The 24,584-nt window shown below is 40.3% G+C and overlaps 1 protein-coding gene across 1 annotated transcript in view; it reads right to left on the bottom strand.

Annotated features, from left to right (window-relative positions):
• ush2a (Usher syndrome 2A (autosomal recessive, mild)) overlaps positions 1-24,584 on the bottom strand; it is a 213,705-nt gene that overhangs the window by 48,764 nt on the left and 140,357 nt on the right. Inside the window, exons 46-50 of the mRNA XM_060880326.1 lie at positions 13,110-13,312; positions 12,797-12,909; positions 8,444-8,642; positions 6,370-6,538; positions 5,305-5,526 (exon numbers count right to left, since the gene is read on the bottom strand). Coding sequence (XP_060736309.1) covers positions 5,305-5,526; positions 6,370-6,538; positions 8,444-8,642; positions 12,797-12,909; positions 13,110-13,312 — 906 coding nt within the window. The remainder of the gene's footprint in view (positions 1-5,304; positions 5,527-6,369; positions 6,539-8,443; positions 8,643-12,796; positions 12,910-13,109; positions 13,313-24,584) is intronic.

Here is a 24,584-nt window from a genome sequence, read left to right as displayed (position 1 = left end):
TTTGTCTCATCCCATCAGGCGTCACTTTCTCAAACCCATCAGACTGCATCCTCTCCCATTACCTTTAAAAGCATCAGCCGCCGACTCCACGCACGCTTATTCTGCATCAACACAACACGCTCGGGCTCTTGCAGCCTCAGACGTGAAGGATGAACCTGCCACTGCAATTTCCTGTGTTAGGTGTGTTTAGAGGTGCAGTCAGTGTGACGCTTTAAATTTAGTCCTGGACTAGACTGTACTTTTGACAGCAGTTTGTAATGGGAGATACAAAGAGCTGTAATTTTTATTTAATTCAGTCGACGAGCGGCTTAGTCAGATGCATAAATAGAATAATTACACATAATACTTTTATAATTAGAACATTTATACTATATTATATTTATAATAATACATTTTATTCTTGAGTGTTTTGACATTGCACTAATTCATGACAAAAGTTTTTGTCAACATGATTACATAAAATAAACAATACACATGAGGATGAATTATTTATTTTTTTAACTTAAACATCAGGAGAAACTTTTTTCCCCTCATAAATTAATAAGCGTAAAAAAAAGTATTTAATGCAAATAAATAAACCAGTGTTAGACTCCATGTCAAGGTTAAACTCCATTCCTTAACATACCGTTCTTCTTTCTTCACTTTCCTAAAGATTACCAATAACCATGGAGCTCTCCTGTGATTTGTACAAATTGTGTGTTTATATTTTGCACTCTTCCAGGAGCAGATCAACTTTAGAGCAATTAAGTCATATTCATCAGGATGTATTCTATTTGGAAAACCTACGCTGGATTCAAAACAAATTCCATCCCTATTCTGAGGCGTACAAGCGGTTTACAGCTCGAAACAGAAGGCGTCTGTTCTTAAATCATTTTCTTATGGATCTCCATAAAAAAGGAAGTGCAGCCAAACTGGTTTCTGATGTCTCACTAACAGGAAGAGACTGCGGGTTTATTTTCATGGGTAAACCATTGCTACAATAATCACCATCAGCTTCCAGTATGATAAATTGCTAATTGTTCAATACCCTAATCAGCGTTCATTCTTTGCACAGATAAACTGTGACAGCGCCATTAATTTAAATAGTAATTTCACTTAACAGCCAAAACAGCGGAGCAGATTTTTACGCAACGTTTTTCGAGAGTGCTGCATCCATCACGGTGCTGCGGTGACATAAAGATGTCTGACGTGCACTAACTCACTTAGGGACAGCAGATGTTGCAGCTCTGTGCTCAGTGGCAATTCCCATGGTGTATTACTTCAGCTCCAATGACTTGCAGATAAACAGCTCAACAATTTTTCCAAAATAGCTCCGCCATCCTCTACATTTTTTCAAACCCACCCTGTACTGCGCTGAATTTTTCATGATACTTTGACGGAAGCGACGTGAACTTTGACATGGTGATCCCTTTAACCCCAGAGATACCTCTGAAATTGTTCTCCTGACTTGACCTTCATGTGTCAGACCTTCACGCTATGTTTCAATTGATGTGTATATATATATATATATATATATATATATATATATATATATATATATATATATATATATATAAAGAACAAGGATCTGGGGCTCTCAGGTAATCAGCACTGAGCTCAATAGATGCACATTGTTAGCACACAATGTTTTTTCCTTCTTTTTTTCCTCCCCAAGCTCCATAAAATGATTCAGCTAATCTTCAGATTTCTGATGGATTTGCATACATTCATTAGTGTGAATGAATGCGGCGAACATAAGGTGCTTAGTCTCCCTGAATTAAGGTTCATTCATTTAATGATAAGTAAATATTTAGTCTGCAATGAACAACTGATAAAAATGTGCGCCGTGGCTTACACGCGAGCCTTTGGATACGAGAGACGGAACAAATGAAAGCGCTGAATACAAACTGAATACATTAGCGGCACAGCGAGACACATTTTTCAAAGTCATGATCAGAGAGCACACAAGGACTTTGCTGCCTTTATAGCCTCCAGTCAAAAAAAAAAAAGAGTGAAGAAAAAAAAATCGTACAAAAGGTATCATATAATGGCTTTGAAATAAAAAAAGAGCATCCCGTCCACTGGTGTATTTGGATTCATTTATTTATACTTGGTCCCGCTGTGGGAACTATGACAAGAAATTACATTAAATTGACTGTCTTCTACCTAATCAGATCCCACATGTGTCCCCGTCCCTGTGTCTTCGCCAATATGTATTTTATCAACTGGCTGCATTAACAGATGCCACGGACAGAAAATGCTTGGGTGGCAGGAACACTTTCAGCACTCTTTGGGGAATTTGAGAAATGGAGGAGAAAAAAAGCCAGAAGGCAGAATATGCTGCATTTATGTGCTTTCTCGTGGAAATGTAGAGATTACGGCAACATGGTCGCACACATAAAACTCCACGCATGAGCCCGATGCTAAAAGGTCATAAATCCAGTCAACTTTTAAATAATCAGATCACGCACAACACACCTGGGTAGAGACGACACGCTGCAAAATATAACATTCTAAAGGATTTGTTTTCTTTCACTCTCGCTACAAGTTACGTCAAGTGTCTTCTTGGAAACCCGGGGACTTCAGGATCCTGATGAGGGTGGAAATACTAAACAGAAAAGAAATTTGATTCATGATTTAAAGATTCTATGTGTCATGTACAGTTACAGTTATATACCGGTACCCTGCATGTGAATAAATTCAAGAAACTAAATTAAAAATAAGAATGAATAGAAATAAAAATAATATGAAAAACAGTGCTGCTGAAGGAGAACATTCAAATCTAAAAGGCTTAGATTAAGAAAAACTCGGAGGAGAGAAAAAAGTAAAGACTACACGCACACGTATTTGACTAAACCCACGTGTAAACTTCTCATTTCAGCAGAGCTGCCACCCGCAGCGTTAAGCAGACTTCTGATTCTGCCATTAACAGCACGAGCATTCTGCTCACGCCTCTCTTGGTGATGTTTAGTAATACCTTGTGGATATTAGAGACTATTAAACAAACTTAACAGAAAAGCTCTAAACGTCTTTGGTCGTGTCTAAATCTGCTCAGTTTGAGCTTCCTTTCTGAAAGGAGATTCAGGCATGTGCATCTCGTTATGTGTGTTAGGCAGAACAATGAGAGGACATACGAAGCAGGACCCAATACGTGCGGCTCGACTCTGACAGCAAAATGTTTAAGCATCACCGCAGGTTTCCTGTTGCAAAATGGTCATTGTGTCCTTGTGAATATATTTGATTATTACCTTTTTTTGGAAATTACGGTCATTTTCATGAGCCGTAGTTACTCGTCACAGTCGTCTCTCTCTCACACACACACACACACGCATCTGTGTGTGCTCTCTCAGGCCCAGAGCTTTTAACACTTGAACAGTGTAAAATATTCAGAGTTAACCTTGAGTGTTTGATATGGGTGCAGTGCTTTTTTAGACAGAACTCTGCACGCACGCAGATATGAGCAAAGCCTCGGAGAGAGAGAGAGCGTGACTGAGCCCTGCGTAATACAAACACAAACTTTCAACCTCACAAACACACTGTGACACCTCCTCCTTCAGGTCTCAATAATCTCTACATTCATACTGATCATTTGAATTATTAAAAAAAAAATAAAAAAGACAAAAAAAAAAAAATCATCAATTCACATCACCTTAAGGAGAGTTAAATCCTAATATTATATCTATATTTTACTGTAATTTACCCTCCATGCAAAGATGAAGTAAAAATATTATATTTTGTTTCCACATCCTGCGTAAATGTGTTTTGGTTTTCACACAGGATCGTAGGCAAATGTCTGGGCAGCTTTTCAAACAGCTGATAGCTGTCTCCCACAATTCCGTCTCCCTCCTGCCGGCAAGCCACAGCTCCTGACAGAATGGAGTGTAATGTGTGATAGATCGTACTTTGGGGACTCTGTAATCACATTTCTCTCTGCCATCAGCTGGAGCTCGGCAGGTCCTCCTCAGAAAAAAAAGTTGCATTTCTCCCGATCTGGAGAAGCGTGTGACGCCATTCTTCAATGTCAATGTGCTTCTGAACAGCGCAAAGTTACAGATTAGGAGATCCAAACATGGAAATCAACAGAACCGAGAATCAGAGCTCCTGGTACAAAGAGAAGGGAAAAACTGCAAGGTATTCATATAAAATCAACAAGGTAATATTTTAAAGCCATTTTTTTTTTACTGATTAAAGTAAACAAATCATTTCACATATTTCTACTACATGTAGTATTTTTTTAGTTGGCCAACCTTTGCCCAGAACAGATGCTATATATTATTAGGTTGTTAACTTATTTTGCCACAGGAATCCATCCCTCCCTTTCCAAATATCTCTAATAAGGAAAATGGAGTCTTAGGAGAGCGCACGTGTCTTTATCAAGGTTAAGTAGCTAATTCAGTAAAAGAGCAAGCTGAGAGTGTGTGCAGCGGACGCGGTGTGAGCTCGCGGTACTGCGCACCGGCGGCCAGCCTAACGGGCAAATGGCCTTTAGTCGTCCTAACGGCACTATTCATCATAACATATGCTCTCTCCATGATGCCGATGCCATAATGAAAGATGGCTTTTTCATCAAACTTATTTTAGAAGATGAAGCCAATTAAGGAAAGGGAAAAACAGACTAGGAGATTTTTTTTTCAGCAGAGAAGCACAAGTGTGAGAAAACGGTGCTGAGGAACATAGTTTGGGAAACCCAATGACTAAAATAATTGCACCAAGAACATTTTTGGTTTTAACGGTATGGTACCTAAGGACACTCTCAAAAAGGGGACAGGGCTGAATAATCGCACATCATGCACAAGATGATTAACCAACAGCTGAAAATTATTGCAGCAGTCCCAGAGGTGCTATGAAAAGGACTGGGAGAGGGTGTTAGCATGATAAATACACTAATGTCACTGACCTCATGGTGGCCATTATTTCAGTTGCATCCTGGGAGCACGCTGTGGCCTTGGCACGACTCTGGTTGGTGCATGGATGTGTGCATCTCCATCATCCTGCCTGACAAAGATGGCTGACACTGGGGGCCTGTGCCCGTTTGGTCCATCTGTGCCCAGGTGCCCGCTTTAGCATGGCACGGCGGGGAAGAGGGGAGGAGTCTAAGTGACCCCAGAAGGGTTCAGCTCCTCTGACACTTTGCCACATTGTCATTAGAAAGTCACAAAGGACTGCAGCTCAGACTAAGCCACCGGAAAGTTCCACTGTCCTACATTTACTTTCAGTCGTCTCACTTTAGTGTACTTTGTGCACTAAACTCAACATTAAAAAATAAATAAAAATAAACAGACTTTTTTCTTTTTCTTACCCACACAGCAGAAATGAAGGCTTTACCTGGAACAAGAGTGTGTGCTGTTCCTTTGTGGGGGTCTCCGCAGCACACCACTTCTTTTGAGACCAGCTTTCCTCCACAACATTGTGATCTGTAGCCATCATGAAGCGATCCATTGCAGCAAATCTGCCCGGCCGTGGAGGAGAAGGGCATCAACCCGCAACACGTATCACCAAGACCAACAGACACTCGCAGGTTACCTTTATCAGGACAGCAGACTTCGCCTGGAGAGAGTGAGGATGAACAGAATCCTCAAATCCATACCAGAAATAATGGGTCATATGGGTGTCATACATCTGAGTGCAAAAGTTTGTGTCCCCCATGATTTCTGGCTAGAAAATAGAACAATATTTATTTTGTATCTAAAGGAAATTAAAGTGAGTACATCCTTCAGCAAGGGAAAAGTCGGTTTTCCCACTATTAATACACAAGCACTATGAACGTTTTTTTTACTTGTTATATTGCATAAAAATAAATTCTAATTCATATATATACTACAATTTTTGTCTTAGTAAATCAAATGTATATACTAACACTTCCATGAATTCCCCAGACAATTTAAGACTGATTTTATTAAAGTAAACTTTATAAATTTCCCCTGCATCACTCCTTTTTTTTAAGTCATTACTGTAATTTAACAGCAAATATTACCTCCTCTAGACTATTAGAAATTCTCAGAGTAGTGTGTCTTAGGTATAACTTTACAAACATTCTACACAAAATCAATAAAAGGTCATTTTAAATAAGTGCCAGTTTCTAATGAATGCCACAGAATTATTATTATTATTATTATTATTATTATTATTATTATTATTATTATTATTATTATTATTATTTACAATTCCCTCCAAAATCATTTATACTAAAATGGTGGACATTATAAACATCAGGATTCTTGGCGTTTGCTTTTATTTTAAATATTATAGTATTTATAATCACACTGCAAGAATATTTATTTTTTTTCATGGTGTTCTAAGACACTGAAAATCCATTTACTGTTAAATCCCAAAAATACAGAATCTGGATATGTTTTTAAATACTTTACACATAAATAGATTAAAAGGTACCTGGACGGATGGGGACGTAATAATCTCCACAACACTGGTGTTGTGGTAGAAACCTGTGCAGATTTCCTCCGCAGCAAACACTCATGGAGAGGTTTACAGCTGGTAAGTAGTGCTCATTACAGCACAGATGGGATTCTTTAAAGCTGTATATAGTGTTTTCACAACACACCTAAACAAAGACAAATCAACATCAACATCATAAAGACTATCAACATCATTCAAAACACACTAAAAACACCTCATACACATAACTGCTTTGAAAAAAGGTTTCTTTTAGTTCAAGGAAATTTAAGAAGATGGGAGGTGGCATTGGCTCGGCCCCTGAGGAAACCCCACTCAGGCTCATGGAGGTTCAGACAGGAGTCTGGCCCTTGGGTTGCTCATCTTCCTCCTTCTCCCACAGCCACGCTATATTTAGCCACACTTCATTGTCTATTTTGGCAAGAAATCAGGCCAGGATAGATTTTCCGACCGCATTGGGAATATAGTCTGGTGGAGTCTGAAAAATCTGTGTTGCCCCAAGCCACTGACATTGTCCTTTTGGCCCACCTTCTGGCTAGTCTTCAAGCCTGAAACATAATGTGAAGGAACACTAGGATGCACCCGAGAGTGAAAGAGGGAAAAAAATCAGGAGATTGTAATACTTTTTTAAACCTCATATGGCTATATAATTTAAAACATTACAACAATAATGTCACATTTCACCAATTTAATCTGTTACAATATCAAGAATTTTCAAGGGCAACATAAATCTGACAACATAAGTGATGATTAGTAATTGTATGTGTGTTGTCCTCTGTGTAAACGGCTATTGTTACCCTAGACACACAAACACACACAAAAATAAGTTCTGGACCAGTCATATTGTGAAATGGTTATATCAGGCCTACACAACAAGGGAATATTGGCAGATGGCTCTGTTACATTCATTCTGTAAGACCCAGTGAATCATCTCTATTCTACGGCTGCTGTCGAACACGGTAAGCTCGTCTTTCCTGAGCTGTATTCTTTTGTGTCCGGGCCTCCAGAGCATTACTGTCTGCTCTTGAGCTGGGGGAGACGTATGGCTTGTGTTCACTTGCCAAGTTGGCAGCGTTTCAATAACATCAGGACTGCAGCAATTGCAGGAGACAAGTTAATCTATTTCCTGAAAACAACTGCAGGCATGAAAGCTTTGTGTTAAAATGCCAAAATGGCTCATTGCATCTTCGATACAGGAGTATTTTACTTAAATCTTAGTCTCTAACCCTGGGGCTCTTACAAGTAATGGTGTAAAAAAATCTTTAATTGCCTTTGAGCTAATTTAAGCTGTTGAATAACCCTAGTTAGAGGTAGATTAAACGTATTAACAGAACATTTCACATTGACATCTGATAAATCGCAAAAAGGCTTGGTAAGAATTGATTTGTTCTCTTTAATAATACTAATTGAAAATGGCTGCTGAAATTTTCTCATGGATTATTGTTAAACATCAGCTGCCTAGTACTAGAAAATGTTCTGACCATTTTTTAGTATGAAAATCTGTGTTAAAAATGCTGAAAAATCCTTTTTTTACAAGATACAACTTACACTCACCGACCACTTTAATAGGAACACTACACTCAAACTATATGTGGTAAAAGAGCAGAAAACATTTTTCTAGGCTTTATATTTTTCTTTAAAGCTTTCCACTAGCAGCCTCATTCCTGATCCTGGCTGAGATGTGAAACCTGATGTTTTCTTCTGCTGCTCTAGCCCATCTGCATCAAGAGGTGTGTTCTGGGATGTTTTTCGGCTCAGCACATTTGTAAAGAGAGATTATTTGAGTTGCCATTGTCTTCCTGTTTCCCATCCTGATGTCTGATGTGAAGATCAACTGAAGCTCTTGTTTTGTACCTTCATGATTTCAGGCCACATGGTTGGCTGACTGAATCAGCAGGACTACATGTGATCCTATTAAAATAACTGGTGAGTGTATTCTTTACTGATAAGACAGCCATACTATACTGAATGGTATTTTATAGCCATGATAAAACACAATGTGGGTACAAATTATAATTATGAGTACATTCAGATGCAATACATATGAAGTAACCTGCTCTTCTGGCTGGTAACAGGAATTTCCACAGAAGTCCTGGTTTATGGGGCACTGAAGATATGAGCACAGAGTTGAGGAAAGTGTTGCCTGCTTGGCCTGGAGCTCTTCGCAAGGCTTAAGAGCCGTACGACGAATATCGTACCCTCTCAGTATGCCGTTGGGTTGTTCAGGTGATGACCACTCCAACCTAATGGATCTACAAGAGACACACAGCAGACGGTCAGGTAAGATTACTGGAAACTGTGATATTGTCTATTTATGTAGAATTCCTTTGAAAAAGCCATATTGTTCAAGGCATATCAAAAAAACTTTTCAGAAGAGCCCACGTCAACATTTTCTGCTAAATATATTAAGGCTTTAGTAAGTAGCTTACGCTTTGTAGCCGGTAAACAATAAAAACCCCAAAGTTGTAGACGACCCCTAACAGAGTCTCTCAAATGTGTTCTATATCACTATATATAAGGGCTGAAAATTAGTCCAGGGGGCACGGTGGCTTAGTGGTTAGCACGTTCGCCTCACACCTCCAGGGTTGGGGGTTCGATTCCCACCTCCGCCTTGTGTGTGTGGAGTTTGCATGTTCTCCACGTGCCTCGGGGGTTTCCTCTGGGTACTCCGGTTTCCTCCCCCGGTCCAAAGACATGCATGGTAGGTTGATTGGCATCACTGGAAAATTGTCCGTAGTGTGTGAGTGAATGAGAGTGTGTGTGTGTGCCCTGCGATGGGTTGGCACTCCGTCCTGGGTGTATCCTGCCTTGATGCCCGATGACGCCTGAGATAGTCAAAGGCTCCCCATGACCCGAGGTAGTTCGGATAAGCGGTAGAAAATGAATGAATGAACGAATAAAATTAGTCCAATTTTTTTCCAACAAAGAATAATAACAGGCTTAGTCTCACAAAGACTTCTAGCAATTGTCAGAAAGTCACTAAATCTTGCATTAAACCATCTACTTTGATAGGAGTATTTCTGATTGACAAGTGAAACCAACCTAATGTCCAACCGCTAACTTTCTCCTTTAGCCCCTTATTTCCACATTTGGAACTGATGCCAATATGCATAAACAAAGTGGCATTTACCACACATCCTAAACAGCTCTGCTCCAACACGCTATGCTCATTTGCATAAAAACAGCCTCAGTTTGCCATATAGGGCAAATAACGTTCCTTTAAAAAGCCTACTCACATGTACAAGTAGTGCCTTGCTAAAAACATGGATCTTGTCAAAAGATCTAAAATGATCAATTTCAACAACAAAGAACTGTTGCACAAAATACTAGCATTTCTTTTAAAAAACAAATTTCATTTCATGGCTACATTTGTGGCCCAATCACGGTTAGAAAACCTGCTGTACCAAAAAAATCTCTCTTTACAGTCGTCTTTTCTGCTGCTGTATCTGGAAACCTAATGTACTGCAGTACGAGCGATACAAATACATGTAAGTTGTGTCATTTCTCGGCTCGTAGTCGGTTGCTTATTTCCATAAATGTAATATAATTCTTTGCAATGTGGCTACAATAAAAAAAAATAAACCACAGAATATAGATCAAGTCATTTACATTTTGTCTGTGTGCACTTTGCAAGCAATAAAAAACAAAAATTACTCAATTACGTTGATGTGGAAGATTCTCATAATCAATTTACTTGCAATTGCAGTTTTCTACCACTGGGGGTTCCTGCACAGGGGTGAGCAGGAGCTTCCCTAAATATACTTTCATGCATGAATAAAATGTGATGAATTACACTGTATAAGTGTAAGTCGTCACCTAATTGCATAAGTACAGTATGATTTACAAAACAGGCATACATACGGTTGATAAACAAGCCTCCTGGATATTTATCAGCTCACCAGGATTAAAACACACACCAGATCTCCTCTACGTCTTGTTATTTGTAGTAATATTTCGGACCTCTAACTCATCTTCACTGAGATTTATTGTTCTTTCTCTCAGTGTCACACAGCATTTTTACAGAGAGCTTGAGAGAATGAAAATTAAAGGTCACACATCCTGTTGTTAAGTCATCAGATAAGAATTAAACCCCTATCTATAACACTATAATTACCATCAATGTAAAGAATGATCAGTGTAATTGAAGAAAACTGCAGCTGGAGGGAGTGAAGACCAGCAAGTAGTCTACAAAGCCAATCCAACCGGCTGCCAAATGCACTGGCGGGCAGCAAATACTGCAGTTCACGCTGACACTTTGTAGATAAGATTAGGTAACACGGCTTTTCAACTTACTGCAAAGTCTGAACTGTGCAGTGAGTTATAGTGGGTGAGCAGCCAATCCCTTTTTTTTTTGATGCACTTCTGATATCGATTTTCCTCTCCATTCATAAGCCGTGCAGAACTGCTTCTCGACAGGGGGAGAGTTTCCTGGCCAGCACGGCTCAGAGTCAAACACAGAGACAGAGGTGCTCACGGTTTCTTTAAGGCGTGAATAAAAATGATAATACTGCAAAAAACAAGTGAGCAGTACACATATAACACCTAATTCTCTATATTCAATACTTGACCAGAGCCATTTTTGAGTTCAAATGGAGATTTACTTTATTTTAGTTGACTCAAGTGTTATTCTCCCCTATTCTGGGCAGCTAGAATAAAAAGAAAACTCTGTGGGGAGAACAAATGCCCATTACAGCCAACAGCTCACCACACACACATCAAGAAAAAAAAAGATGTGTGTGTATAGAAAAATGAATACCTCTTACTATTTATAACGCAATAACAATAAAAGAAACACACTATCCCTTATTACTACTACTATTTATATTTTACCTTATGCTTAGATTCAGTCTACTTGTTTGTGTCCCATTAATCACTTGTAACATATCTAAGCCATGGTACTGATACAAATCCTCTTCTGCAACAGGGACTTTATGCATCCGGACCACAGGTCGTGTTCAAGAATGTACAAAATGTCAAAGGTTCCATTTCTTTCAACACTAATAAGCAAAACTTTTCCAAATTACATGCAAAAAATAAAAGATGAAGAGATGGGGGAAAAAGCTGCAGTTAATTCTTTGTGAAGAAATGGGTTTGGAGCATTAAAACAGAGTTACCATTTTATCACAAAAGGTGTTATTGCTGTCTGGCCTTTAATCCCTCGTGGAGGAAAAAAAAGCTGAAATTCATATGCATCTGCAGCTGCAAGTAAGCCATCAGCTGTGGCACTTGTCATATTTCAATCAGCTCTTAAGCTGAGGTGTTGATTCCGTCACTCGGGCCCCCGACCTTCCACCAGTAACAGAAATAAATGAACAAGCTATTGATTAAAGTCCACTCGAGCAAATCTAGCACGGCAAATAAATGAACTGTTTGGGGCATGTGTAAGCCGCACCCGGCAATGTCAGGCCAATAGATCAGATATTCTATAGGGAGAGGAAGTACAGCGAAACAGCAATATGATATGGCAGGGTAAGGAATTCTGGGTGGGGATTATGGGTAATGACAGCACACCAGATCCTGTGCCTTAAACAAGCTGAATGTGCAAATATAGCTAACAACAGGACTGTCACAAAAGAATCATCGTTACTGTGCAGAATAAGGAGAAAGGCATAAATTCCTTTAGTTATTAAAAAAAAATTGTAATAGATGTTATTGCAAGGAGAAAACATGAACTTATCAGTAGGAAAGTTTCCATCCATTTTTTCACTGTTCTGTTATTGTGACAAAGTGAAAATGCATATACAAAAGTTTTTAATTACATTTTGTTTAATGTAAAACTAGCATTTTACAATTTCATGGTTCACATTTGAGGTGCTATAGAAAATAATTTGTCCTGATGTTGGGTCCTGATGTTTCCACAGATCGCCAGTTCTGACCTGAAAGCATGTTGCCATCGCCCTGTTCAATCTGGCAACCTGTTCTGACCACATAGTAGTGGGGGATATTTTCATGGTTACATAAAAAAGTGTACATGCTGTGTGCATAGCTATTTATAAACAATTAATGCACCGTTGTATCATGCAGCTGGCTGTAGCGGAGACCCATTAAATTGCAGGCCGTAAATCCATACAGTGCACTGGGTGGCTCTTGAATCCCTATTCTTTCCCTGATGGATGGCTGGATGGATGGATAGATGGATGGATGGATGGATGGATGGATGGATGGATGATATGACATGATAACTTTAAATGCAAAGCAATTTATTTTAAAGGCACCTCACGGTGAGGTGCAAGACAAGAAACTCTGACATGTGACACCTTATTTTGCCATTTATCTAACACATATAAACATAAAATTAGTGAAATGTAATAGGCAAATTGCTACACTGGTAAATATTTGACTGTGCTAAACCTTACATGTAAACATAGCTATGGATTTGAAGATCACAAACACATCTGCAGCTCACCTGGAGCTGAGCAGTCGGATGGTAGGTGCTGCGATGTCAGCTGGTGCGTCCTCCACAGTTGTTAACTTTGTGTTGTTGCTTTTCACACATGCATACACTGTGCACACCTCCACCTAAACACGCACGTCCGAGGAACACCATGTGAGCCGTCAACTTGCTACTACTTAACAAATCATGACTCAACATTAAACTCAGTGTTCCTAGATTTTTTCTTACAATACAGGATACAACAAAATATTTATTCTGCCATTCATTATATACAGCTTTAAAGATTCTGCTTCATTATACAGTAACATTTGTGAATAATACTGACCTGAACATCATACACAGTGAAAGGCTGGAGGCCTCCCAACTCCAGGGATCCAGACATGTTGTCAGTGGAGGTGTACAGCCGGCCATCCAGATAGATGGAGTAGTGCGTAATAGCACCGTTAGGAACCAGAGGAGCTGCCCAGAGAACCCGCACAGATGTACTGTTGAGGATCACAATCTCTGGGGGAAAGACTCCTTCTGGCTCTGAGTAAAGAGTGTAAGAGTGAGCAGTATTTAGTGTTCACCGTCATAATACATTGTATAATACATACAGTTGAGGCCAAAATTATTAGCCCCCCATGAATTTTGGAACATTTTCCTAAAGATCTTTCCAATGTTTGCAGCATTGATAAAACTTGATATAATCAAACATTCGCCTGTGCTATTTAGTAGCTTTTGGTACATTTTGGAATATAAAATACATTTATAGGCTTGCTTTATAATCAAATATAGTGAAAATGGGGTGGTCAAAAATATTAGCCCCTTGTGAATATTTGCTTTCAAAACACACCCAATTAATCAATCAGCTTTCAAAACACACCTAATTAATCAATCAGCTTTCAAACCACACCTGTGCAGTCAATTGGCTTCCTAACAACACCTGGGCATTCAATCAGCATTAAAGGACTCCAAGGAACAGGGCACTTGAACACATTATTGGGAGAGACTACTTTTACTCACCATGCCAAAGACAAAGGAAATCAGTCTTGAGCTCAGAAAGAAGATAGTGGAGGCTCATGATAAGGGGGAAGGCTATACTGCCATTTCCAAGCTTTTCACAGTGTCTAGAACCGCCGTACGTTGCATCATTGCCAAGACAAATTCTGTAAGAAACAAACCTGGGCGTGGTCGTAAGCGCAAGATTTCAAGAACCCTGGAGAGGAAAATAGTCAGAGATATCAGCAAGATGCCCCAGACATCTGCCAAGATGATTGTTGCTGACCTGGCCTCTTCTGGAGTTGATGTTTCAAGGAACACAGTTGTGAGGGCTCTTCATCGTGGTGGGCTTCAGGGCCATCGTCCCAGAAGAACCCCTTTACTCAAACAGCGGCACATCACAGCTAGACTGAGGTTTGCCCGTGAACATTTGAAAGGTAAAGATGAGTTTTGGGAGTCTGTGCTTTGGTCTGATGAGACTAAACTGGAACTGTTTGGGCACATGGATGTTGCTTATGTTTGGCGAAGAAAGGGTGAGGCCTTCAACCCTAAGAACACAGTTCCCACAGTTAAAAATGGTGTTGGCAGCATCATGCTGTGGGGCTGTTTTGCAGCTTCAGGCACAGGGAGCCTTGTTCGGGTGCATGGCATCATGAAAAAAGAAAATTATGTTGACATTTTGAGGGATAATATGCAGAAATCTGCTCGTAGTCTAGCCTTAGGTCGTCGCTGGGTCTTCCAACAAGACAATGACCCAAAGCATACATCGAAATTGGTCCAACAGTTCCTGAAGGATACCAAAACAAAGGTCCTGGAGTGGCCCGCACAGAGCCCAGACCTCAATCCTATTGAGAATCTGTGGCGAGTGCTCAAAGTGAATGTCCATGCTCGGAAACCACGTAATTTGGACCAGCTGGAGCAATTTGCAATGGAAGAATGGGCTAAAATCCCTCAGGAAACCTGTGCCAACCTAGTAAAGAACTACTCTAAGAGGTTGTTGTCAGTTGTGGCTCAGAAAGGGTTCACTATTGACTATTAATGACCGGGGGCTAATAATTTTGGACGTTTCATTTTTGCCCTTTCTTGTTTCAACTCACTATTTCAATTAAATATCCTAATCAAACTTAGTGGAGATTTTGTCTCTGTTATTTTGGAAACAAACACACTATAAAACACTTGTTGTTAATGGTCATTTCCATGGAGAAATCAAGAGTTTTGTCTAATTTCATAAGGGGGCTAATAATTTTGGCCTCAACTGTACATGTGCTTTTAGCGTAACAAAACCTTCACTACTTCATTGTAAAAAAAAATTAAATAACAGTTAATCACAGTTTATCTGTTGATCTGGTTGCACTCGAACCTTATTAGAAACAACTGGAAAACATTCAAAACATCTCTGAAACCTATTTTTAGTGTATTGCAACAAAGATGGATTAAATGTGTTTTTTTTCTTATCTATATTATATTCACTGAAATCACACCCAGTAAAAAAACTACACTCTTTTAGACTCTGTTTAGTTGTGTCTTTGATTATGTTGAACATTCACAATGTATCAAGCAATAAGATCACACACACACAAATACACACAAACACACACACACACACACACACACACAAACCCCCTCACCTACATTTTAACCCAAGCAAACTCCATTCCTCAAAAACACTGATTCTTGCTAAATGAGGTCTCCCTGGACCAAGAGCACGTTTCACTGCTGAATCTTCATATTTTACTTTTCCCCTCTTGACAATGATGGTCAGCATGATACAGCAACTGCCTGCAATTTTGTTTTAGTGAGAAAACTATAATTTATTGAGAGTCCTGTGTTTCACTGAACTGTGTTTGACTGAACACACATGATGTATGGAAATGATAACACAGAGAAGGAGAATAGTGATTCCAGCATAAACACATGGGCACATAGTATTTAGCCAGAAATAATAATTCTAGGGGCTTGCCAATTTGCAAAAAAAAAACAACCAACCAAAAAACCCAATAATAATAATAATAAACAAGATTTTTAAAACTTTTTGCTGGGCTGTCCACAAGCCAGTCTTAAAGAGCCATTTTTTATTTATCACTGACACTCCAACTTCCCACTGAAGTTTCAAGTCTAGGTAGCAAAACTTTAATCTACAGTAACTACCTTTAGCTAGCAGGCAGTGAGCCACATTTACATTTATGGCATTTGGCAGAGCCAAAGCGACTTTTTTAATCTCATTCTATACTGCTGAGCAATTGAGGGTTAAGGGCCTTGCTCAGGGGCCCAGCAGTGGCAGCTTAATGGACATGAGATTCAACTAATAACCATTCAACTGGAAGTCCAAAACCTTAACCACTACGCTACCACATCCCTCCATACCAGTGTACAGTATAAGACTGATAACAGGGACATTCTTTGATATACATGCAGATATACAAACTATCCCACCTTTTGGTAATTTCTGTAAAGTTGTAGAGATTTCTAAATTAGAGCATCTTTGTGTCATTTTGGAATAGCTAGATTAACGCTATTTCAAGGCAATTAAATAGTGACATATTATGTGAGTGTCTGTCCTCGCTTCAAATATCATCAAAGCTAAATATGTCAAATAAACACAATTGTGGCTGTGCTTGAAATATTATTGTAGTAAATAAGTAATAGTAAATGAAGGGCTATGAGGATGTACTGGGGAATGAATGTGTTTGTAGCCACATTCATTCATTCATTTTCTACCGCTTATCCGAACTACCTCGGGTCACGGGGAGCCTGTGCCTATCTCAGGTGTCATCGGGCATCAAGGCAGGATACACCCTGGACGGAGTGCCAACCCATCGCAGGACACACACACACTCTCATTCACTCACACAATCACACACTACGGACAATTTTTCCAGAGATGCCAATCAACCTACCATGCATGTCTTTGGACCGGGGGAGGAAACCGGAGTACCTGGAGGAAACCCCCGAGGCACGGGGAAGAACATGCAAACTCCACACACACAAGGCGGAGGCGGGAATTGAACCCCCAACCCTGGAGGTGTGACGCGAATGTGCTAACCACTAAGCCACCGTGTCCCCCCCTGTAGCCACATCATGGTTATAATTATTTTGAAATCTATGTTGTTTAATAACATGACTATATGTTCTCTTTAGCTAGCTAGTTGGTTCAGTTAGCTGTTCCAAATGAATGGTTTGAAATATAACAAAAAAAAATGAAAAAAAAAAAAAAGCAGGTAAAAGATTTGAAAATATTCTACCAGTTTCTTCATCAAATGAATGCTCGCACTATGAAGCTGAAATCTCCAGCTGTGCCAGATTACAAAACAGGATATTGAGAACATGTGATGTGTAATATGTTGAGTGTTTGCAAACTTGCTGTTCTTAATTGACAAAGGCAGAAAAATCACAGTATTCTGGCTGCATCTCTCTCTCTCTCTCTCTCTCTCTCTCTCTCTCTCTTTGTGTTTTGGGGAGTTCCCAGCAGACGGTTTGTGGGTAAATTGAATCAGTCCTGACGGAGCGTGGTGGGAATGGAGTACTGCACCAGGGGGCGGGAGGTTAACTGAGCCAGTCTGGGGGATTCTTTCTGCTGCCTACAATGGTGCTTCCCAGTGTCCTACAAAGCACTGTATTCTGCTCTTTTTATTTTCAGGCTTTCTCTCTTTCACTAACACACATTTTATTTACTAGCTCAACATTACACATGGTTCAGTGCTAGATAAGCATTTTGTGAATTTTCTGAAAGGTCACTGAAAGACTTGATGATTGATGGGAAAGAGATTAAATATCCACACTGCATCTTTATATGAGCTACAGGTTAACATAGAAACAAAATAAACAACAATGGGGTCCTCTAACCTCATCTCTCATCCACATTTACTCTAAAGAAAATTGGAAAATTATTGAAATAGTTATGTATCTAGACCGAGCCTGATTTTCAGGAGTACATGAAGCAATGGTAGAGTACCTGCAAAATACTGAGTGCATTTTAAAATGTAATTATTTATCTGAGTCTAATGTGGCCATAGGTATTTCTTACAGTAGTGAAAAATAGCAGGGTAAAAGGATACTTTTGCCTTTGCGTTGTGGCAGACTCTGCTGTATCAATGGCAGCATCTCATACTCATAAACATGAGGCTCAGTTTAGCACAGAATGCTAGTAGCTCAACATCATGCTAAATAATTGGTGTGTAAAGCAGAAGCACAGCAAACAAGTGGCATTGAATGCACAACAGGATATAATTAAGGCTGATTTGGCAAAATTAGAGATCTATCCTCCAGGCAATACAACTGGACAAGTGAATAATTAATATCATTGAAATGGTTCCACCAGAACTTCCTCCCCCACACCACAAAAGGGAGGCCTCACCAGAGTATTAGCATTCCTTCGTCACCGTGTCTCTTCACACGTTTTTGGACATTTAAACAATGCCCACTCTACTGCACATTGTGAATTATTGTTAGTCTTGTTGCCTTACCGATCCGTTTGACATTGTTTATTGTTTTGTATCTTCCGTCACTGTATATTTCAATAAACATCTCTGTAAATGGATTCTACTCCGTCTGATCCTGCCACCTCATTACAATCATGGTACACCGTACATATTACTGGGCTAATGTTACATTAAACTAAATTATTTTATAGCTCGTACAGGTTTTTAAGAGGATGTTGAACCTGTGACTTGATAAAAAAGCAGGCATAGTGGCTCCCAGGAAAGGTTAACAAAACCCTATGTTTTAGATCAGTTGGTGAGACCTGATACCTTGCCAAGAGTGCATGTACAGAATATCAAATATACAATAGATAACCAGTATAGGAAAGAGCTATGTGCTGGTTTGTGAAGCATATCATACACTGGTGAGTGTAGTTGTTGATTCTATGGCAGACTTGATACTGGTCCGTATGGAACTTTTGCCCTTTAAGAGATGGGCACAAACATATTACAGCATGTAACTATGGAAGTCACAGATGGTACATAACCAGTTGTGGAAAATCATGTAAAGGAGGAGACAAAGCCTCAAATGTGACCGCCGATCAACCGGATCCATTCTATGGTGCACAGACCCAGGAATCTTTTGTTTAAGATGGGAGCAAAACTTGTGTTGCAACATATTGCCACTAAGTTGTCGGTCCCATTAGCACTCTATTCCCATGGAGTTAGTCTTTATAGACAGCAAAAAAGAAGCAGGAGCCACATTGGTACCACCACAGCAGTCATAACATACAGTTGTCCACCTTGATACAAGGTGAGAGTCACTTAAGCAAGATTTAATGGAAATGCAAGAAAATGTTTGTGTTGATACTGTAATCAACCGGCTGACTATAACACTGAAGCCTCAGAAATGAAATGGGGATACTGAGTATACTGTGTGCTGGGTATCATTTTTAGAGATTTACTATCACTCAGGGGTCCAATCAACTCAGGTGCAAAGCCAAAGTCACTTGGCTATACTGTAGAAGTGGAAAATATTTAATGTATGAAGTGGCAGAATCTGGCTCATTTTAAGTCTGGAAGACAAAGATCTAAAATAATTCATTCATTCATTCATTCATTCATTCATTTTCTACCGCTTATCCGAACTACCTCAGGTCACGGGGAGCCTGTGCCTATCTCAGGCGTCATTGGGCATCAAGGCAGGATACACCCTGGACGGAGTGCCAACCCATCGCAGGACACACACACACTCTCATTCACTCACGCAATCACACACTACGGACAATTTTCCAGAGATGCCAATCAACCTACCATGCATTTCTTTGGACCGGGGGAGGAAACCGGAGTACCCGGAGGAAACCCCCGAGGCACGGGGAGAACATGCAAACTCCACACACACAAGGCGGAGGCGGGAATCGAACCCCCAACCCTGGAGGTGTGAGGAGAACGTGCTAACCACTAAGCCACCGTGCCCCCCATCTAAAACAATTAATTTCAGGAAATATGTGAGATAGAGCTTCTGCAATGCCTGAGACTAGGCATACTCCACTATGTGTAAAACTGTCTGCAGTGCAAATGACAACAAGAGAGACAAAGCCCTGATCTGGATGCCCAGGACCAAAAGTCATTATGAGAGAAGCCATTTGACACTAGAACAGACTGTAGAGTTCAAGCTCAAGTCATGGGTTATGTAATCTTATAGGTGTGAATAAAAAAATAAAATAAAAAACTTAGCTGGGAAAACAAGTTCTGGAATTAGGTGGATGCACACATCCATATCTCTGTTATGGTAGAGAATGCATGCAGCTCTGATACCAAAGCAAGAAGGTGGGTCAAGCAATTTGCAACACCAATGACAGAGCAGAAGTCAAATGTGGTTCAAAGACAGGGCATAGACAGAGTTTCCTTTGTGCCAGGATCTGCCGGTGCATGACAACTGGCCTTTCCACCACAGTGGTCTTCTTACCATAGTCACCTTTATGGATGACACTGCTGGACATTTGTGTCCACATTTTTGTGCTAGCAGGTGAGAATGTACCCAGGCCAGAGCTCTGGAACTGTATATATGCTATGCAGAAGTGACTGGCAGCTGGTGGGTCGCTAACCAACTGTTTGTGTACTCTGAGGAAAATCATTAAAGGACTCTGAAGACATCGCCCATTGGTTAAAGGAAGTGATTTCGGAGGCATATTTGAATACAGGTCAAGGGTACCTTTTTCCATTAAGTACCATTGGATGAGTGCTATGGCTAATCAGGCAGGGGTTGAGCAGCTGCGATCTCTGTGGCTCATAGGGTATTTCCTCTCATATGGCAGAATGATCTGTCCCATAAATTTAGGGTTCACTCAGGAAAGACAAATATTAGAGGAAACACGGATTATAAAATTTTATATCATATACAAGGATGAAAAAGCTCCCAGTACACAAACAGTTGAATGTTTAGCTAGGCCTAATGTTAATAAGTTAGTAACTCCCTCTTGATAAAGGTTTATGTTCAATGATTTGTAGATAAATACATGAGTTACTACTAATCGATGAAGGTCAGTTTCTTACTTTTTTTTTTAAATATAAAACCCATAAGTTATTAGCATAGCATCTATAGCACATGATGCTAATGCTGAAAAGTTAGTACGGTATTAATATATTGCGCAGGTCATCTACGATTATAAACTATGTTAAGCAGTTACAAATATAACAGGTCAAGAGAAACCATAAATCCCGCTGTAAAGTAGCTATTTAAAGTATTCTCTCTCTCCGTGCCTCTTATTGCCTCCCGGTTCATAACATTTCCACTCCAGCATCATTCACACTCCGCAAGACTTCGCATGCTGGCCAACTTCTTAATTAAAGCTCTCTTAACATGTGCATTATCTGGTGCCTTAATATGATTTGCAAGTTCAATTGCAGTTGTTAAAGTGGGTTGCCCTTTAGGCTGTAAAATAATGAAATTACCGGTGAAAGCGCTTAGCTAAACGGCCCGTAACTTTTATTTGGGAGATAATGATTATCTAATGTTTTTAATGTGGATTTTACTATGTGAATAGGATTAGAAGAGGGAAAAAGTTATGACACTGCAAGGAAATGCTCCTTGAACCCATTCTCGACTGGATTAAGGGAGATATTTCAATCGGACTCAACGAGGGGTAACCTGCAGTTTGCTGCTTCAAGTGTGTGTGTGAGCATGCTCAGATGTGTGTTAGAGTGTATGCAGATGTGTGAGTCAGAGCAGAAGAGAGAGAGAGAGAGAGAGAGAGAGAGAGAGAGAGGGAGAGAGAGTGAAAGTAAGTGTGTGAGCGAGAGAGCTTAATCTGATACCCATGTTATCGGTGAATCAGTACTTTTACTGCGAGGGAGAGGGACAACTTAATTACTATTGATCACAGTGCAGAGGTCGGTATATCAAACATTTTTGGTAAAACGCAAATGTTCTCTGCACGCCTCTAGAAAACGAAGAGCAAATATTTAATCAATTCAGAGATCGGTCTCAGCTGCCTTTATCTCTGTGAACAGGTCTGACTGAAGTGATGTGGGGACGGCAGACTGATGGAAATCACGGGAAAATGTTTTTAAGTGCTGACAGCAGGACTGAAAATAGTCAATGCAATCAACAGCCCAACTGCCTTCAAATTTTAGCATCTGTTAAAACTTTTCTAAAGCAGACCTTTAAATGGATATATGACCAAAAAATCTTTAGTGAAAAAGCATAAGCAGCAACCTTTATTTTGTCATGCATATATTACAGCAGATTTTTTTTTTTGCATATTCCAGCTTTGGAAGTAGGGGTCAGAGCACAGGGTCAGGCATGATACAGTGCCCCTGGAGCAGAGAGGGTTAAGGGCCTTGCCTAAGGGCCCAACAGTGGCAGCATTGTGAACTTGGGGTTTGAAACCCCAACAACCCAGAGACTTTACTGAATGTACCACAACTGCAGATTTTTTTTTACATTAACTACAATGTGTAAGTAACCACAAACTAGTAACAAAAAAACAGGGTCAAAATCTTCATCTAAGACCTATTTGCAGTGTATGAGGCATCATTTGTTCTGTTCAATGTTCTGTGGCATTTTGTAATACTTAATTGTATCTCTAAACTAGTGGGTGACCATATTTTAATGTGCATTACTGGTACTGATATGTAGAAAACAGTGTGGCCGATCGGCTGTTACGAGCCCAATGTAACACACATTTAATTACAAGAACCGAAACAGAAAATTGGGAAACTAAATGAACACTTATTGTGCATAATATAAAATATTCTTTGAAGAATATAAAATATAATCACTTAAGAAATGTATACTTAAAAAATAGTTTATTTTGCATCTTGTTTAACATCAACAAAAATGAGAGACTGAGGTTTCAGTATTTGCTCTGTAAAGTTCTCCCAGAGAGGATTTGTTTTCTGTCTAGACATCGAATACTTTAACAAACGAGTGATGTCTGTCAGAAGCTCTCTTCAAGTCTGATTAAGGAAGAATGCGATTATGCATTTTATAGCATAAAAACGTTTGGCTTTAGCGATATATCAGTCTTCCCCTACTCAGGACCAGAGCACTGCAGTATAATCAAATCAAATCAAATTTTATTTGTCACATACACATACATACATATAGGGTACGACATGCAGTGAAATGCTTTATGCAACTGTCCGGTATAAAAATAAAAAGTATAAAAAAAGCAATAATAGAATAATAAAAAAGTATAAACTATAAGAAAACTATATAAAAATATGAAAATATATATGGAGAAATAGTGTATATACAGTACATATGCAGAAATATACATATACATAAATGTGTATGGTTTTTAAAGATTGTCCAGGTGCAGTATGGTGTGTAAATAGTGTATATAGTGTATAAAGTGGCACTGTGCTGTGCAGGTCCAGAGTTAAAGTGACAGTGGGGATGGAGAGAGAGGTCCAGTGCTAGATCCTGGGTGTCTCCTGGATTAAGATCCAAATGGCCTGCGGGAAGAAGCTTCACCTCATCCTCTCTGTGTTTGCTTTCAGGGAGCAGAAGCGTTTCCCTGAACGCAACAAAGAAAAGAGTCCATTGTTTGGATGGCTGAGATCCTTTACAATCTTCCTGGCCCTGGTCCGGCACCGCATGCTGTAGATGTCCTGCAGGTCAGGGATTTCGGTGTGGATGGTACGTTCAGCTGATCGCACCACCCTCTGGAGGGCTCGCCTGTCCGGCATGGTGCTGTTCGCGAACCAAAAAGTGATGCTACCTGTCAGGACGCTCTCAATGGTGCAGGTGTAGAAGGTCTTTAGCACCTGAGAGGGTAGTCTGAAGTCCCTTAAGCGTCTCAGATGGTACAATCGCTGCCGGGCCTTCTTCACCAGGGTGTTGATGTGACAGGACCAAGACAGGTCCTGTGTGATGTGAATACCTAGGTCCCGGAAACTATCCACTCTCTCCACTGTGGTCCCATTGATGTTTAGCGGTTGGTATGACCGCTTCTGCTTTGTGCTGAAGTCCACTATCAACTCCTTAGTCTTGCTGACGTTCAGGAGAAGATTGTTCTCCTGGCACCATCTCGCCAGGTTTTTAGTCTCCTGTAGGTAGGCCGTCTCGTCGTTGTTGGAGATCAGGCCCACCACAACAGTGTCATCAGCAAACTTGATGATGGTGGTGGAGTTGGAAGTGGCCACACAGCAATAAGTGTACAGTGAGTACAGCAGGGGGCTCAGAACACAACCCTGGGGGGCTCCAGTGCTGAGGGTGAGGGTGGATGATGTGTGTTTGCCCACCCGTACAGCTTGTGGTCTGTCTGTCAGGAAGTTGGAGATCCATTGACACAGCGGCAGGCTGAGTCCCAGGACCTCCAACTTAGAGGTGAGCGTGGAGGGAATTATGGTGTTAAATGCTGAACTGTAGTCCACAAACAGCATTTTCGCATAATTCCCTTTTCTGCAGTCCAGGTGGCTCATCGTGGTGTGGAGAAGATGAGCAATGGCATCCTCAGTAGTCCGGTTCTGGCGGTACGCAAACTGTAGTGGATCCAGTGTGTCTGGTAGTGATGCAGTGATGAAGTCTCTGACAAGTCTCTCGAAGCACTTCATCACTACTGAGGTCAGAGCTACAGGGCGGTAGTCGTTGAGGCAGGAAGGCTGGGGTTTCTTTGGGACAGGAACAATGGTGGACTGTTTGAAGCATGAGGGGACAATAGACTGTGCCAGTGAGAGGCTGAATATCTTAGTAAACACCGGTGCTAGCTGGTCAGCGCAGGCTTTCAGAACCCGACCTGTGATGTCGTCTGGTCCTGGTGCCTTCCAGGTATTCACTCTCTAGAATGCCCTCCTCATGTCATGCTCCGAGATGGTGAACGTGTTTACCTCTCCAGCTCTCTCAGCGTGCATGCTGTTTGTGCCGCCTGCATCGCTAGCATGGTTAGCTGTAG

Source organism: Tachysurus vachellii, chromosome 10 (genome assembly GCF_030014155.1).
Source record: "Tachysurus vachellii isolate PV-2020 chromosome 10, HZAU_Pvac_v1, whole genome shotgun sequence".
NCBI classification, from domain to species: Eukaryota; Metazoa; Chordata; class Actinopteri; order Siluriformes; family Bagridae; genus Tachysurus; species Tachysurus vachellii.
The sequence above is the reverse complement of the archived record's forward strand: the minus strand, read 5'-3'. Positions and strand labels throughout refer to the sequence as shown.